Raw genomic sequence first — 18,819 nt, 5'->3', positions numbered from 1 at the left:
TATGCATAGAAGTGCTGAGATAATTGATATGTGCATATGTGTACTACCTGCAAGGGGGTATACATATATGAAAGCATTTAACCCTATCATTGACCTGACATAACTGTTCACACATAGCTATAGGCGCGTCAATGCCGACTTATGCTAGTATGGCATTTTGGCACAAAAAGTTAGTGGTCAGCACTTGGCATTGGCCTGCCTACTTTCAGGTGCCCAGGTACATGTACTGTATATGCCCAGGCAATTTGATAGTGCCTACTTGAGCATTTAGGGCTAGATTCTATATATGGCGCTTGAAAATTCCCCATGGAAAAGAAAAATACACCTAGGCGTATTCTGTAAAGTACGTTTACATTTTACAGAATAGGCTTAAATTTCCTCATGGTTTATAGAATAACACCGAGCACCTCTCCACGTGACCCAAATGTTTTACTTGGCATAAATCCTAACACCTAAATTAGGCACAGATCAGTTCTATAACAATGTGCATAGATTTTAGAAATGCCCATGCCCCCTTTCCAACTATGCAATTTAGAATTCAGGCGCACCATGTTATAGAATATGCTCCCTTGATGCCCATGGTTAGTCCTCCCATCCCCCAAACAGGCCCACTACGAATCCACCAGATCCTCTGTATTCTTCTTTCTCGCCCCACCGTACATCAGATCTGAGCTTTCTCTGTCTAATTTCAAGTTGCTCCTGAAAAGCTACACTTGCTTTCAATTTGCCCTTGGAAGGATAATTTTCTTTCCATATAGCCTGTAAGAATGGGTTCTTTAATGTTTTAATGGAGTTCTTTTCTGATTTTCCTTGATTGTTTTGTTTTATGTATACCGCTTTGACCTTGTTTAAGTAAAGGCAGCATATCAAGTTCTGGAATAAGCATAAACATAAGCATGCCTTAAACATTTTAAAAGGAAATTCTGTAACTAGTGTGACAGGAAAGACCTGTCATGGAGTGAAAAGATGGGGAAAGGAAAGGGGAGATGGCAGGAAAAGTCTAGCAGTTTTCCCTATCCCCCAAATCAGAAGGAGACAGAAAAAAAAATATCCTTATCTAGGAATTACTGCTGTCAAAGCTTTAGAAAATACATGGAGCAACCCTGGGAGGGGGAGGGACAGGCAGGAAACAAAATCTGGCAAGCTGTTCAGGTTTCCTTTAAGCAGAGCAGCAGTCTTCCACCTACAGTCCTGCCAGGGGGGGAGCTGTTTCACTATCACATTTTCAACAGTGAGGGACATGCAAGTTCTGCAGGACTCCAGGGAACTTGCCTGTCCATTGCGATTGAAAACACACCACCCCCTACTGGTAGCAATGCAGTTGTAGGATACCCACTCAGCTTAGAGGGAACAGTGCAGATGAAGACAGTAAACTGGCACAATTTCTCTGACAGTTTTGAGTGTTTGTTGGTTTAGTTTGTCTTACCAGTTTTAAGACACAACGGATATCACTCAGACAGGTATTCAACTCCTGAAGCAGGCATATTTTTTTTGCTGAAACACAGACCGTGCTGAGTCTAAGGTAACTGGTTTTTCAATAAATTTCTTTTACTACAATCAATCTCTGGAGTTTCCTTTGTTTGGTTTACCTAGATCCCTTCCCTACTTCTCTGGTTGTCTTGGAAATTAGCTAACAAGACAAAGATAGGACCGTATCTATCCAGTTAGTTATGGGGGCACCAGCATTGAATATTTCTGGTGCCTGCATAGCTGCTAGCTCCACCCTGACTCCACCCACAGACCTCTCCAGCACTACCTGGACAAAGGCATGACACTCACACTGCATATTCAGCGGCACTGTATGGTTAAGTACCATTGAATATCTGGGAATGGACTGTTGACTGGCGTTTAAACAGGCTGGAGACTCTCCTGCTTACTTAAACCCCTTTTGAATGTCAATCCCATAGCATGCAACTTTCTTAAAAGTAGTAGAATTCGGGAATAGTTTTATTTGGAGGGGGGAGGTGATCCAGTGGAGGCCAATAACATTATAGAATTTCTAAATCCTTAATAAATCTTTTTTTTGCCTCCAGAGGGTAGTCAAAGCATGTTACTAAATTAGAAGCAGGGCCGTAGCGAGGGCGGCTGACACCCGGGGCGGGTCGCCGCTGCGCACCCCCCCCCCGGGTGCAGCACGGCATGCGCCCCCCTCCGCAGCGCACCCCCCCCCCCGGAGTGAATTCTTACTTGCGGGGGACAGGCGGGAGGGCCGAGCCACCCCGAGTGCACATCGCTTGGAGCTGCGTCAGCTCCGCTGGTTCATTGCTCTCTCTGCCCTGGAACAGGAAGTAACCTGTTCCGGGGCAGAGGAAGCAGGGAACCAGTGGGGCCGACACCCCCCCAGCGCGTGCACCCGGGGCGGACCGCCCCTCCCTACGCCACTGATTAGAAGCTACCACATAAAGCTGCTAAAGACATATGAATAATCCTAACTAAAGAAAGATGAACTGCCCTTTTAGGAGCTTTGTGTTTGTGAACTCACCTGGGCAAATTTATGGGTGACAACAGTCTCTGCCCGGTTCGCAGGCCCTTGCTGAATATCTGAGCGATCTCGATTATGGTAGACCTTCTCCCCTTCTGTCAAATGCCAGGAGTTGAGCAGGTAGCTGAATAGGAAAATTAGCATGATCCTGCTGTGGAGGATCATCGTGCTTCTGAATTCAACCAAAAAGTCAACAGGCCGTCTTAAATGGAAGAAGTTAAGTGGTGGTAAAAGAATGATGGAAAAACACAGTTGTCTTCAGGAAAACAAGGGGCTTGGAGGTCAGTCTAGGCCCCTTCTATCCTTTCGTTAATTGAATTGATGCTACTAGCCTCCGTCTGTCTCTGTCTGTCTCTCGATGTGAGAAAGAGCAGGATAGTCAGGAGAACAGTGTTGTCAGTTTCAGTTGTTTATTAGCCTATAAGGAAGAATTTGCATACAGTTAATATAGACCTCATCATCCAATACTCAGGCAGCCTAAGCTGGCTATTCTCTAAAATACAATTTTAATACATGTGAAATATGCAATACTGAAGCAATAACATCACTAAGGGGCCTCTATACTAAGCTGTATTAAATCAGACTGTGATTTAACTCAATGGTAAGGGCTTCTTTTGGATTTCAGCATTCAGAAAGACCTGACAAGGGTTTTACTATCCATTTTCCAAAAAGGAATAGCCTCAGGTAGCAAAATGCATAATCTAGAATGCTGAGGATGGATTGATGTACTTGGGCTGACTTATTTAGTGGACCCATGAGGTCCATGGCAATCCTCTGCAGGGCTCCTTGATGAAAAGGAGAGATATTTAGTGACCTTAAGGCATGTTTGGGGGATGGTGAGTTGACATTCATGGCAGAAGAGACAATACTGCGCGTCCTTTTTATAGATCCTGGGTCTCAAGAACCAATTCAGGATTCTTTCTTGTGTTTTGTTATGACTTGGTTGACTGTCAAAGTGACTGTGGCCTGTCCATGACCCTCTCTCTTCTATTTATGCAAGATACCAGCAATTGCTTGACCGCAGGGACTCCACCCTTGGAATTCCCCTCTCCAGCCCACATAAAAAGTGGCCATTCAGAGCCAATATTCAGTGGTACTGCCCAGTTAAGTGCCACTGAATATTGCCAGTCAAGCAGCCATAAGTGATTTAAGTGGGCAGAAGCCTTTGAAATTGACCCTTTAACTTTTTTGCTACCTAAAATCCGCCCTTGTTGCCATCCAAGTTTTAGGATTCGAGATTCCTAGTAAAATTAAGCACCTAAATTTAGGTACTCAGCCCCAGTAAATTTTCAAAGAGGCCAATTTAGGAGCATACCTCTCAATGCTGGGAGCATAAGCCCTTTTGAGTATTGGCATCTATAGAATTAATGCGAACAATATTCAAAAGCACGCATGTAATGGGAGGTGGTGTGAACCTTATAAGTACTTTTTAATTCCTGGGGTCTGAATGGATCATTTTGAACATATCTTCTACTATAATAATTTGCACCTCCAACGTTCTGAAGCTGACTGCCAGGAAGTTGAAGCCTGGTTCGTAATGTCTGAAGCCTTCCAGTGATGTCACCGTGTTGCCTGGGAAACCGTGTTGCAGTGACAGATCTGAACTCAGGCATGATCCGCGGCAGTTGCATGAAGGTAATGGACAAACACGTGCAATAGCAGCCCCCCCCCCCCATATTGCACCCGGCAGCAAGCCATTTTAGCCCATCCTCCACACTCTCCACAGACAATCTGCAAATAAACACGTAACTAAACTTAAGCACACAGCGTGCAGAGGAAAAGTCAGGAAGATCATAGTTTTACAGTACCTGGTCCAGCGAGCAGAAGATGAGTGCCAAGGTGAGTCCAAAAATGGAGGAAACCATCCTCCGCTTCGGCGGTACTACCATGCTTCCCCTCACCCGATCAGTGTCCATTTCATACGCAGCAGGGAATCCCCCTTGTCCCCAAACCACAGGAAACCCCCCAGAGGGTGACGATCTACTAGCGAACTGTTCTCGAACTTCTGCGGATTTTAACGTCAGGTTTGCGGGGTCTATATCCTCTTCCCCTTCTGCTCTGGCCCGTGCGTGACCCAGGCAGTGCCGAGAGAGCTAGAAAGCGGTCAGCCGTCCACATTAATTGCTCGATCTGGCGCCCGAGACACATTGTTGCTTTAAATGTATAAGTTTGCATACCAGGCATGCGTCAAAGAGGGGGGCTTGCCCACTTTGCATTACTTAAAGTGATACTACTACTGCGTGGGGCATCCTGGAACTTGAAGGGGAGGGAAGGGGGTCCTGGAACTCGAAGGGGAGGGATACTGGAACTCGAAGGGGAGGAGAGGGGTCCTGCAACTTGAAGGGGAGGGGGTCCTTGAACTCAAAGGTGAGGGGGTCTTGGAACTCGAAAGGGGAAGAAAGGGGTCCTGGAACTCAAAGCGGAGGGGGCCAGGAGTCCTGGAACTCGAAGGGGAGGGGTGCCTGGAACTCAGAGGACAGGGAGGGAGGGAGGGACGTAGGGGGGCATGGAACTCAGAGGGGAGGGGGGCTGGAACTCGGAGGAGAGAGAGGGAGGAAGGTAGGGAGGGGGGCATGGAACCTTGCTAACGCCTGTTTCATTTCTTTCAGAAACGGGCCTCTTTTACTAGTAAATCATAAAAAGGTAAATCCATAAAGTAGGCACTACATGCTAATTACACATACAAATGTTCAGAATAGTACCATAGACATACCAATATGTGCACACACGCTTATGCATGCCAAAATTCCATCTAAGTATTATTCTTTACATGTGTATGTTACATAGTGCATATTTTAGAGGTGTGCATACAGTGGAGGAGTCTGGGTGGGACCTATACTTCCATATGTAACCATCTAGAATACTATAGGTTACATGCATATCTCTGGAGTTTATGCATAAGCACCTACACCAGCTCTATGGCTAGCGATCACAACTTAATTCTACATGTGCATCTGATCTGTTACCCTAGTATTCTATAAAGGAAAGTAGGATGCCATGTAGGTGTGCTCTGGTGCCTAAATGTGGGTGCTTTGTTCTAGAATTGCCATCTATCCCCCTAATGTCATAAACTTGTGTGCACAATTTTATGCTCGGCATGTGCAATTTGTAGACTAGTGTCAGTTATATATGTAACAATTTAATAATTAGCTGCTAATTGGTGTTAATTAGTGAATATAAATAAATTGGTGCTGGATGGGGCTAATTGGCACTAGTTAGAAGTTACATGTGTCACTGCCCTTAGTTGGGATTTTATAAATTGCGCATGCAAAATCCATAGTGTGTAATTGCAAGGGGGTGTGGACCTGGGAAGGACAAGGGCGGATCAGGAAGGTGCGTAGGACTTATGCTCGAGGATTATTGCAAAGGTGTGACCATTTATACCAGCCGCTACTGTAAGGGCTCACACCTAAAGTTAGGTGCATAACTTAGGAATAGATAATGGAAATTACTTGATGATATAGATTTGCGCTTAGTTCTAAGTGATCTTTTGAGACTTACCCCTTAATTCTATAGAAGTTGCTATAAATTGCAAGCACAAATTTGGGCACGTGCCCAATTTGCATTCACAATTTAATTGAACAAGTTAATTAGCACCGATAATTTGCTTTTTAACAAACAATTATTGCCACTAATTAGATTTAATTGAAATGTACATGTGTAAATTTAGGCGCAGGATCCGCTCACAAATTTTACAAATTAATCAAAAAATGAGGTGTGGAAATGGGAGGGTCATGGGCAGAGTGGAGATGTTCCTTTTTGTTACACGCACAGTTAGAGGATAAGGGCGTCCATGCCTAAATTTATGCATGGGTATTTGCACCACGTTTTAGTTGGTATAATTGGCCGCACCTAAAGTTAGGCACGATTCCCAGGCAAAAGCGCTATTCTACAAACTGTGCCTAGCTTTAAGCAAGTTTTGCAGAATAGCACTTTTTTTAGAGCCAAATGTTTTGGTGACCAAAGATAACTGTCCAAAAAGGGGATGAGATTTGGGGGCATACCAGGGTTGGCAGCACTCAGACATATAATTTATACATCTAGTTGGCAATATTCAGTCATGTTGGAGGTATTTTTATAAAGATTTCTCTGCATGTAAAGTTTGTTTTATATGCAAAACAGGTATTTGTATAATTTGAGGGTGACATGCTTGTGTAAAAATAAGTACACTGTCAAGATGGCACATTCTTATATGCACACTGCATGTACTCATTCCTGGAGGCATAGTTTAAGAACAGGGGAAGAATTGGGATGTATACACACATTTTATAAAATACACAGGTAAGGTACAGAAACATAATTATATCCACCTTGCAGCAGCTATAAATCTATGCATTGACATTTGCATTCTATTGGGGGCTGAATACAGACCCTTTTTCTAAAGGTACAAAAGCGCCTAGGTTTCCTTTATAAAATAAGCTAAAATAGGTGCTTTTTTGGGCTTCTCACATGGGTGTCTTGTTATAAAACCAGGCTTTACGAGGGTAATTCTATAAAGGGATGCCGAGATTTGGCACCTACAATGTTAACAACAAACAGTACTCCTGTTCTATATAAATTACAAAATCTTTATTAGTGAAAACAAACCAGTGCATTAAAAGAATTACCAAATAGTATCCCTGCAACTCACTCACACTGCCATCCACACCAGACTTATACCCTGATTACATATGTAAATCCCACAAAGAACATTAAACTTAAACCCTAAATTGCAGTTTCTTCAGTCTCTGTGTATCATCAGAGCACAATCTCAATAAAGACCAGTCAGTGAGCCCTAAAAAACACACACAAGGGCACACAAAACCCAGTTCTTAATAATTGTAGCAGATATTGAACGTTACTGATCTTTGTATCCAACAAGTTCTCAAGTGAAGAAAGAAAAAAAACTCCACTGCAATATAAAGCCACTGTTCTTATCCCTGTGATAAAAAAAACCACAGACAAACACTGGGAATTGCAGAGTCACACAAATCTTCTGTGATCCTCCTGCACACAGTCAAACCTTTAAATTAAAGGCAGCCAAAGAATGCTTCAGGTAAGTGGGAGGCTTCCAGGGATAGGTAAATTAAACCCACATGGGTCCCCAAGCCCTGCCAGCCGAAGTCCTCTTCTCCGGCGCAGCCACGTTGCTGATCTGCAAGGGCAGGCTTCTGTTTCTATGAGTCTGACAGAAACAGAAGCCTGCCCTTGCAGATCAGTAACGCAAAGGTGCCCGACGGTGGCGGCAGGGGAGGGTTGGCGGCGGGAGGGGGGTCAAAGGGGTTGGCGGTGGGGTTCCAGGGCCAAATCTACGGGGGCCCATGCCCCCATGGCTCCACGTAGCTATGCCCCTGCCACATGCTGAGTGCTAATTCTATACAGCATATGATGCACCTAGGCCGTTATAGCATATTAGCAGAAGTCAGCGGGTTGGCACGCCTTATCTTAGGTGTGAACACTTATGCCATGGCAATGGCTCGTGCAAATGATTGTGTCTAAGTGCACCAAGTGACACAGACAGTATCCTATAACTTATGTGTGTTCCTTGGGGGCCACACTCATGGCTTGCCCATACTCTTCCCATGTATTCATCCATCCTGGAGTTAAGTAGATATGGGGGAATTCTATATATGGTGCCTAAAAAATCTGCATCAGAAACATTTTTGCCTAAGCATATTCTATAAGTGGCGCCTAGATTTAGGCGTGGTACATAGAATACGCTTAGTTGATATCCCAGTGCCTAAAACTAAACATGTCCATTTACAACAATGAAATCATGGCGTAAATCCTGGCACATAGATTTAGGTGCAGAGGGCCATATTCTATAACTATGCATGAAAATTTCAGAACGCCTATGAAATGCCCACAACCACATCCCTTTTTGTCGACGCACGTTAGAAGTTAGGCGCATTGCATTACAGAATATGCTTAGTGAGTTGTGTGCATAAATTCTAATTATTGCCAATTAGTGCTAATTATTGTTTGTTAAGTGCTTTTATTTATTTATCAATGCTAATTAGCGCTGTTACAGAATCTGCCTGAATTTCAGCACAGTTCTCTAGGATTGCTATATAGAACCTGGGGGATAGGGTAAATTCTATATATGATGCCCAAAAAATTGGCCAAAAAAAAGCACTAGTCTATAAACTATGCTTAAAGTTAGGTCTGGTTTATAGACTAGTGTTTACATCCGGGAATCTCGCCTAACTTTAGGCATGGCCATTTTGCTCCAACTGAAATGTGGTATAAATCTCCATGCATATCCTCATTCTATAACTACCTGCACTAAATTTTAGAAATGCACCCATTCCACCCACGTCCCTCCTATTTCTGCGCCCCCTTTTTGAACATGCGTGGAATTTACATGCAAATATTTTAATTAAATCTAATTAGTGCCAATAATTGCTTGCTATGAAGCCAATAATTGGCTCTAGCTCATTATTCAATTAAATTACATGTGCAAATTAGGCACTACTTTTTAGAATACCTAGTGAATGTATGTGATCAATAGCCCTAGGTGTAAGCTTATAAAACTGCCCCCAAAAATCATATAAAGAGGGAACAGTGGAAAATTAACCTTCCTATGGCAAAATCGTGATAAAAGTTCGAGCTTTTTATGATGTGGCTAAGGCCACACAGAAAAAGCAGAAATATTAATGAGGTCTAGATTTTTGCAGTTGGGTTCCTCCTTTTTTCTTAAATTTCCTTGAAAGCCTGTGGTTAGATAGAAAGCTGTTTGCTACTTTTTTAAAGCCATCTCAGCTTTCCATGGTTCTCAGTGATAATAACCATGGAAAGCTGAGATGGCTTTAAAAAAAGTAGCAAACAGCTTTCTATCTAACCACAGGCTTTCAAGGAAATTTAAGAAAAAAGGAGGAACCCAACTGCAAAAATCTAGACCTCATTAATATTTCTGCTTTTTCTGTGTGGCCTTAAAAAGCTTGAACTTTCAATTCTAGTCAGGATCCAACACAAAACTAACAATAACTGTTAATACAAGTTTAGAGCCCAAGGTTTCAAGAATGACAGGTCCGAACTACCCTCGGAAATAGGAAACAGGCATTTTGGCCATCCTCTACTGGTTTCTTCTTATAAGGGGGTAAATAATATATTCTAGAAACCAGAGGAACTGTTCCTAGGGAAACCCTGAATATCTCCACAACACTTTTTATACATTTCCAAAGCTATATGCCTGGGAACTGGGGAAGTTAATACAACACACATTGCACTTCAAAAGAACATTCTCAAATGTCTCTAACTTGTCATGTAAATACATAGCAGAGATTAAGGTTTCCTGGGAGTTCTATATTGTCTTGACTTTATTCTCTATCTGTTCCACTCCTCCTGCCAAAACGCCAGTCTGAGCTTTGTGATCTCCCACCTCTTTCTCCAGCAACATATTCTTATTTGTAATAGTAGTCAGGTGAGCAGAGACTGACGCAGACTTACCACCACATTCCAAATTTCTTCCAAGCTAAAAGCAGCAGGTTTAGCAGGCTGAAACTTCCACAGTACCTGCCTTCAAAGCTAGTTCACTCAGCAGTGCCATTCACCCTCAGCTCCTGTCTCCACTGCTGCCTCAATCCTATTCCCTGCTTTGGCATATGTGTCTCTCTTGCCCCTCATTCAGCAAGCCCCATTAAGGTTTTTTTTTTTTTTTTTTGGATTATGACAGCTTCAGGCTATTAAATCTTCTAAATTTTTTCAAATGCAAAGGAGTCTACCACAAGCAATTCTCCTACTGAAACTGGATTATTGCAATTCGTTGTATCAAAATGCTTCATCTAAGTTACAAAAATGGTTGCAGTTGTTGCAAAATATGGCTGTCAGACTGATTTTTGGTAAAGGGAAATTTGATAGCATTACCCCGCTGTTGCCTGCCAAGCTTGGTAAAAGGGAGTTCTAGCAACCTTTAGAGAAAGTCTTGAGCTGACAGCATGTGGGGATCCTTATTAGCCATTTATATTTTGAGGTGTGGGTAGGGCAGGACAGAGAAAATTTTGTGCCCATCCACTTTGGGCTCAGACCTACCCAAAATTGGCTGCCTGGCTATGCCACTGGCGCATGGGAAAGAGGAACCCAAACTATAGCTACGTGATACAAGATTTCGGGTCAAGGTCCAGGAAGAGGATCAAGGTGGCATCGTTGATGATACATTGAAACCCTCTGCTAAGTGTGCAGCAGCAGCTAAGAAACCAAATAGAATGTTAAGAAGTATTAGGAAAGGAATGGAAAACAAAAATGAGAATGTTAAAATGTCTCTGTATTGCTCCATGGTGCGACCACTCCTCAAATACTGTGTGTGTATTTCTGGTCACCGCATCTCAAAAAAGATAACATCAGAATTAGAAAAGGTACAGAGAAAGGCGAGGAAAATGATAAAGGGGATGGAACAACTTCCTTATGAGGAAAGACTAGGGCTCTTCCGCTTGGCCGCTTGGAGAAGAGATGGCTGAGGGGAGATATGATAAAATACTGAGTGGAGTGGAATGGGTAGATGTGGATCGCTTTTTTACTCTTTCCAAAGGTACTAGGATTAGGGGAGATACACTGAAACTAAAACAAACCAAAACAGAGAAAATATTTCTTCACTCAACATGTAATTAAACTCTAGAATTTGTTGCCAGAGAATGTGGTAAAAGCAGTTAGCTTAGCAGGGTTTAAAAAATGTTTGGACAGCTTCCTAAAGGAAAAGTCCATAAGCCATTATTAAATGGACTTGGGGAAAATCCACTATTTCTGGGATAAGCAGCATAAAATTTGTTTTACTGTTTTGAGATCTTACTAGGTACTTGTGACCTGGATTGGACACTGTTGGAAACAAGTGTTGCCATACTGGGACAGACCAAGAGGGGCATAATCGAACAGGGGTGCCCATCTATAAGGGCAGCCATCTCTAATGACAACCTCGTTAAGCGGCGTACCTGACTGTATTATCAAAACAAGATGGCTGGCCATCTTTCATTTCGATAATACGGTCGGGGCCGGCCAAATCTCAACACTTGGGCTGCCCTTAGAGATCGCTGGCATTAGAGATGGCTGCAATTGGTTTTCGCCAATGGAAACTAATGGCAGCCATCTCAAACCCAACCAAATCCAAGCCATTTGGTCGTGGAAGGAGCCAGCATTTGTAGTGCACTGGTCCTCTCACATGCCAGGACACCAACCGGGCACCCTAGGGGGCACTGCAGTGGACTTCACAAATTGATCCCAGGTGCATAGCTCCCTTACCTTGGGTCCTGAGCCCCCCCAAAACCCACTACTCACAACTGTACAACACTACCATAGCCCTTAAAGGTACAGTGGGTTTTGGAGGGCTCCCATTTACCACCACAAGTGTAACAGGTGGGGGGGGGGGGGGATGGGCCTGGGTCCGCCTGCCTGAAGTGCACTGCAGTACCCACTAAAAACTGCTCCAGGGACCTGCATAGTGCTGTGATGGAGCTGGGTATGACATTTGAGGCTGGCATAGAGGCTGGCAAAAAATGTGTTTTAATTTGTTTTGGGGTGGGACGGGGTTGGTGACCACTGGGGGAATAAGGGGAGGTGATCCCCAATTCCCTCCGGTGGTCATCTGGTCAATTTGGGCAACTTTTCGAGGCTTGGTTGTGAACAAAAAGGGACCAAGTAAAGTCGGCCAAATGCTCGTCAGGGCCGGCCTTCTTTTTTCCATTATCGGCCGAGGATGGTCAACTCTTAACCACACCCCCTGTCCCACCTTCGGTACACTGCCGACACGCCCCTTGAACTTTGGCCTGCCCTATGACGGAAAGCAGTTGAAGCCTGTCAAAATCGGCTTTCGATTATACCGATTTGGCCGGCCTTAGGAGAAGGCCGGCCATCTCCCAAATTGTGTCAGAAGATGGCCGCCCTTCTCCTTCGAAAATAAGCAAGCAAAAGTCCATCAAGCCCAGTATCCTATGTTCTTATGCTGCTAAAACATAATGAGAAACTGTTTCATTTAGAACATGTCTACATCATTTTTGGGTAAGAAATAGATTGCTCTGAAGCATGTGGATAATCGTCTTGACTTCTTTAAATTATTACTTGAATAGCAGCAAAGATACAAATATTCAGTTACTTATCTGGCTAGCAATGACTTATTCTACCTCTGGATTTTAAGGAGCAAATCCAGATAATGCCATTAAAATACATTGCAGACCACCTTGGTACTATTCATATAGCACTGGAGTGGTCCATGGGCAGGGCAAGTCCATTCAATCATCAGGAATGTTGAATGATAATATTTTTATTCATGCGGTGGGCAACATTGCTGTCTCTTGGCTTGGTTTTGCACCAAACAGAAATTAATTAAGAGCATAGCTTCTGTGTAAAGGAAATGTTTTTTATATTAACATCACTACTGTTCTCTTTCCCTTTTTTCAACATCTGCTATAAAAACTAAGCCAACACTCAGATTTACAGATGGGCAATTTCTGCATTGACAGAATGCAAGAGGGTGAGGGTGTGAAAAAGAGAAACAAAACATACACCTAGCAAGACATTCCTACCTCCCCCCCCCCCCCCCCACACCTCTGATACGGAAAGGGTTTGTTACTGTAGTTTGAACTTCTCAGAAATATTGTGATACATTATGCAGACATCAGACATGCTTAGCTCTTTACTTTCTCAGACTTGTTAGAAAGAAGAAATAATTCCTGAAGTTTCAAAAGATTTATGTGCCACAATTTCATTTCTCTTATCAGGGGAATTATTTCTGTACACTCTTGAATTGGACTCTTCTTACAAAATTGGGTGGATAGTGCCAATCAGCCCAAGTTTAGTGAATCCTCCTTTAGTGAAATGGTAAAATTTCCTGGGATTGTTTTGTATTCTGTGCATTGTGACACAGTAAGATGAATGGGATAGAAATGTTTGGTCTTAGTCTATAATTTCTGTAAGCATGATGCAGTTAGACAGGAGAGTGAAAAAAAAGAACTATGTATTTTCCTTATTCCAGGCACTACTATACAGAAAAAAGTTTCTATTCAAATTATTTGTATGGCTAAGTCTGGGATTTAATGAACAAATCTGCAGTGGTGTAGCAAGGGCAGGGCAGTGGGGGCAGTCCGCTCCGGGTGCATGCTGCTGGAGGGTGCAGAGAGCAGCCACGTGCCTGTCAGCTCCGCTGGTTCCCTGCTCCCTCTGCCCAGAACAGGTTACTTCCTGTTCTGGGGCAGAGGGAGCAGGGAGCCAGTGGAGCCGACAGGTGCGCAGCTGCTCTCTGCACCCTCCAGCAGCCAAGAATGCACCCGGGGGGGGGGGGGGGGGCTTGATGCGCTGGGGCGGGGGGGGGGGTTCATGCTGCAACCTGGGGGGATGGACGCAGCTGCTCTTGGGGGGGAGGGTGCACAGCGGCGATCCGTCCCAGGTGGCAGCCGACCTAGGAACGCTACTGCAAATCTGTGCGGTTTAAATTACCATCTGCCCTCTACTGAGCAGGTGAGTTATTCTTGGGCAAATTGTTATCCAGACAAAATGTGCCCTCATATAAAGATGTTTCACAGATGTTCCCAGGGTGTGGCTAAACTATATGGGAGCAATTTTATAACAGAGCAACTAGGGAAAGAATGAAAAAAATGTGCCTACTGAATATCTATATACCATGCCCACATTTCCATGACCCAGAGATGCATGAACAAATAAAATGACTAAAGCTCGGAAACATCAATAATTGGATGCTAATGACCAATCATTGATGTTAATTGGCAGTCTTAAATATTTGTGCATGCATCTCACTGTGTGCTATTCTATAAAGCACAGTGCCTACCTTCAATTGTGTATATTTGAAAAGAAAATAGCATAGCCAGTGGTGTGTTAGGAGCATTCCAAAAAGTTGCATGTGGATTTACAGAATTTGCCCAAAATGCGCCTCAGTTGGGCAATGGCATTTCCACCTGCCAGCACTGGATCCACGCCAAATGCTATTCTATATAGAGCATGCTCCCTTTATAGAATTACACTCAGGGGCCCTTTTACTAAGGCGCGTAGGTGCCTATGCGCGTCCAACATGCGTCAATTGGGAGCTACCACCCAGCTACCATGTGTCCCAGGTGGCATTTCCATTTTCGAACGCGCGTCAGAAAATATATTTTTATTTTCTACCACATGGTGCAAACCAGGCGGTAATCGGTACTGTATGCATGCTGACGATTACTGCCCAGTTAACGCGTGAGACCTTACCGCTAAGTTAATAGGTGGCGGTAAGGTCTCCGACCCAAAATGGACGCATGACAATTTTTGGCCAAAAAAAGCACCTTTTTTGCAGGTGCGCTGAAAAATGGGCCTGCGTGCGTCCAATACACGTGCCTATACCAGCGCAGACCATTTTTCGGCGCACCTCAGTAAAAGGACCCCTTAGTGCTCAATTTTTTCTGTGCTAGATTTGACACCATTTGTTGAATTCCTTCCGGTATGTGTGTGGTGCACTTTGTGAAAATAGTCTCCTAGATTCATCACCAATTCTGTCACATAGCTCTGCTCTGTGCGAGGTATAACTGTGTATGTGGTGCTGGTTAAAATTGACAGATATGTTTTGTAACAATCCTGTCCCAACTTATACCACACAAAAGTATGTGTCATGTGTATAGTCCTAGACAATTGTAGAAGCCTACTCTAGATGCTTAATAGAGGGGTCCTTTTACTGAGCCGCATAGGTGCCTAAATGCGCCCAACACATGTCAATTTGGAGTTGCCGCCCGGCTACCGCATGGCCCTTGTGGTAATTTCATTTTTGATGTGCATCCACTAGGTGCGGCGGAAAATAATTTTTCTTTACTGGCATGCGGCAAAAACCAGGCGGTAGTCGTCATTCTATGCGTGTAGGTGATTACCGCACTGTTAACGCGTGAGACCTTACCGCTCAGTCAATGGCTGGCAGTGAGGTCTCAGACCCAAAATAGACGCGCCAATTTTTATTTTGCCGCACGTCCATTTTCAGCAAAAAATTTTTTTTAAAGGCCTTTTTTACAGGTGCTCTGGAAAATGGATCTGTGTGCGCCCAAAACACGCACCTACACTAGCGCAGCCCATTTTTTGGCACACCTTAGTAAAATGACCCCAAAGTTAAGCCCATCTGGTCTATTCTGAAATTCAGTGGTGCCTGGTAAAAGTTAGAGAAGTGTAAATGTTGTCTGGGTAACTCTATGTGAATATATTCAGCAGCTGATTTATCTGGATCAGCCTCTCTGAATGTCTGGTTAGAGTTATCTAGACAATTTACCTACTTGCTGGTTCATTGAATATTGAGTTTAATGAGAAGAGGGGGTGGAAATGTCTTTTCTCCATTCATCGTCAGATAGTGAGAGAGAGAAGGTGGAAAAGTTGGTTTTTAATTTTCTTTTCATTCTTCTTTTACCACTTTTCTTCTCTGCGTTTGCACTTCCAGTCTCTACTGGAGTAAAGGTACCATAAATCTTCATATATGATTATACAGGAAAATTTTCTCCTTTTAACCCTCTTCCCCCAGAAATTACAGCCACTCAGATATTAAGTCCCACTAGATACAGACTGAATCAGGTCACCGGGCTTTACCACTGTGAAATGACTTAGACCTCCTCTGCCCCAGAATCTTCTGAAACTTCCATTGCCCCTGAGGAGCAGGTACCAGGCTTGGGAATTAAAGCCACATCTAATTGACAGCAGCATGCAACACTGTCACCGAGGGCTTCTTTTGCAAAGCCACACTAGCGATTCCCACACGGCAAATGAGAGGAAGCCCATAGGAATTGAATGGGCTTCCTCTCATTTGTCCCACCGAGAATTGGTAGCGCAGCTTTGTAAAAGAGGCCCTGAGTTATTCATCAGCCAAGGCTGGGTATATTCTTTATTCTCTGCAATGTTTCACAGTGAAAGAGAAGTTTAGCTATGTCTGGGTGTGTTTCATACAGCGAGACAACATGTGAAAGAAGATAGAGAGAGGATTTCACAAGTTCTTAGCTATGCTGACTGTTTGCCAGTTTCATTCTGTCACTGTTTCTTTACGTTTCAGAGATAGATTGATGGCCGTTTGCTCTCGCCTGGCACAGGGGATCTTTCCACTGTTTATGTTTTCAAATCCTCCCACATAGACAAACTGAGGGGCACATTAAAATTGCTCAGCTTTCTAGATCTCTCACCAGTCACTGATCTGCATGCTGATGCCAACCATCTGCTTCCCTCATGTCAAAAAAACAAAATTATTTGACTAGCCTGAAAGCCTATAAAACTGAAGAAATATATCATGAACAGAGATAAGATAATCATACTTCAGTTCCTGCAACTAGCGGACTCAATCAAAGGATTATGAAAAAAATGCCACATCTGTAGGACAGAGAACAGGGGGATAAGGAAGAAAACCATGCAGGATCCTGGGATCCACTAGCAGATGAGAAGGCAAAAAAAAACTCCTAGGTGACAGAAAAAAAGAAAGCTAAAGGCATAGACAAATGACAAAGGAAGAGATCGAAGCTGGAGTACAGACTAATGGAGAGAGAGGAAAAGAGGAGAGATTTAAAAAATGAAAAGAGAGAAAGGGCTAGACCAACATGGAGAAAGAAAGAGAGATTTCTTAGCGGAGATTGGGTGGCAACACCGGTAATTGGGAAGCAAAACCAATGCTAGGCAGACTTCTACGGTCTATGCCCTGATTGTGACTGAATAGATATAGATGGGCTGGAGTGTAAATTTTAAGGAGCTTCAATGTTAGCTTCAGAACTTTTAGTACAAGAACAGTGCTGGGCAGACTTCTATGGTCTGTGCCCTGAGAATGGCAAGGGCAAATCAAACTCAGGTATACATATAAAGTATCACATACCATGTAAAATGAGTTTATCTTGTTGGGCAGACTGGATGGAGCATTCAGATCCTTATCTGCCGTCATTTACTATGTTACTATGTAGATGCGGGAGAGACAGTGAGAGAAGTAGACTGTTTACCAATACTGAGCATCACCAGAATTCTGGAATTGTCCTTGTTATATTCTTAGTACTAATACTTTTTATATTATTTGTGCTAATTTACATATTACATTTTCAGCCTATCTACAAGTTACTGTACTAGTAAGGTTTGCTGAGTCTGAATCTTACCAGAATCTGAGTGACAAGCGAGCAAAAAATAGGGAGAGAAAAAGAAATATGAAAAAAGAGAAAATGAGTGTGACAGAAATGGGGAAAATGGAGGGGGAATGAGAAAGACAAGGTTTAAAAAAAACAAATTGTAAATGGAACAAAAAGAAAGAGGACAAAGGGAAATAGAAGATAGTGTCTGTGAGAGGAAAGAAGATCATAAAAATTAAGGGAAGAAAGAGAGAGAACAAGAAAGAGAAATGGGAGAAAGAGCAAGATGCACAGCACGAGGCAGATTTTTTAAATCCTAGAATGCCAACACTTAATATAATACCAACAGAACTGAATTCAGAGACTTATGCCAGTCACAGACGATTTCAGTTAGTCCAACAAAACTAAATAATACTCAGCAAATGTCACCAATACACACAAACTTATGAAAACCTTTTAGCACATTTTAAAATTTGTGTTATGGATCCTCAGATGCTTGGCTAAATGTGCTAAAAAGTTTTCAGCAAACTCAGCAAACGTCACCAATGCACACAAACTTATGAAAACTTTTTAGCACATTTAGCCAAGCATCTGAGGATCCATAACACAAATTTTAAAATGTGCTAAAAGGTTTTCATAAGTTTGTGTGTATTGGTGACGTTTGCTGAGTATTATTTAGATGCTGGGATATAGTTTGTATGGTTTCCCTGCACATTGAGCTGGTCCTTCTTATTGGATGTACTTGCAACTCATATACATATTCAACAGAGCAAAAAGACAACCACAGTACTTTAATTATACTTACCAGTTTCTTTCACTTCTTAGCAGATCTATGAAAAAAAGTATTAAAAAAAAAGACAAAATGAGGATAAGTAGGAATGTGTACAACTGGGTTGCTGGGAATTATTACAGTACCAACAGGGAGGGTTTAAATGAGTGAAACAGTGAGCAAGTGACAGCTGCTTTTTCAGTCCTGCTGAGCTTACCTTCCTCTGAGGGAGTGAAGTGCTGCTGCGTCCTTCTACCTGTGCTGAAGGCTGGAATGGATTTCAGCCCCTGTCCTAGAGAGGTTTAGCAGTGGAACTCATTTATTGGGAATTCAGCTCTGGCAAAATCATTTTACACTGACTCATAGGGGAGGGAGCCTGTATCTAACCAATCAGCTCGGAAACAGGGAGAACTGCCTTCTACTTAAGCTGTATGATACTGAATGGACACCTGCATGGATTAATTAATTGAGATAAAATGATTTTTCTTTTGCATCTGCAAATAAGGTGGATCACTTGAAGAACTGAAACGAAGTTGAAAATATTCTGTTGAAAT

At 43.0% G+C, this 18,819-nt stretch overlaps 1 protein-coding gene across 1 annotated transcript in view; it reads right to left on the bottom strand.

Annotated features, from left to right (window-relative positions):
- Positions 1–18,549, bottom strand: part of LOC115461210 (matrix metalloproteinase-21-like) — a 40,931-nt gene extending 22,382 nt beyond the window's left edge. The window contains exons 1-3 of the mRNA XM_030190880.1: positions 18,483–18,549; positions 18,302–18,326; positions 2,483–2,900 (exon numbers count right to left, since the gene is read on the bottom strand). Of these exons, the coding sequence (XP_030046740.1) occupies positions 2,483–2,647 (165 nt within the window). The 5' untranslated portion in view covers positions 2,648–2,900; positions 18,302–18,326; positions 18,483–18,549. The remainder of the gene's footprint in view (positions 1–2,482; positions 2,901–18,301; positions 18,327–18,482) is intronic.
- Positions 18,550–18,819: the final 270 nt, after the last annotated feature.

Source organism: Microcaecilia unicolor, chromosome 2 (genome assembly GCF_901765095.1).
Source record: "Microcaecilia unicolor chromosome 2, aMicUni1.1, whole genome shotgun sequence".
Lineage (NCBI taxonomy): Eukaryota > Metazoa > Chordata > Amphibia > Gymnophiona > Siphonopidae > Microcaecilia > Microcaecilia unicolor.
The sequence above is the reverse complement of the archived record's forward strand: the minus strand, read 5'-3'. Positions and strand labels throughout refer to the sequence as shown.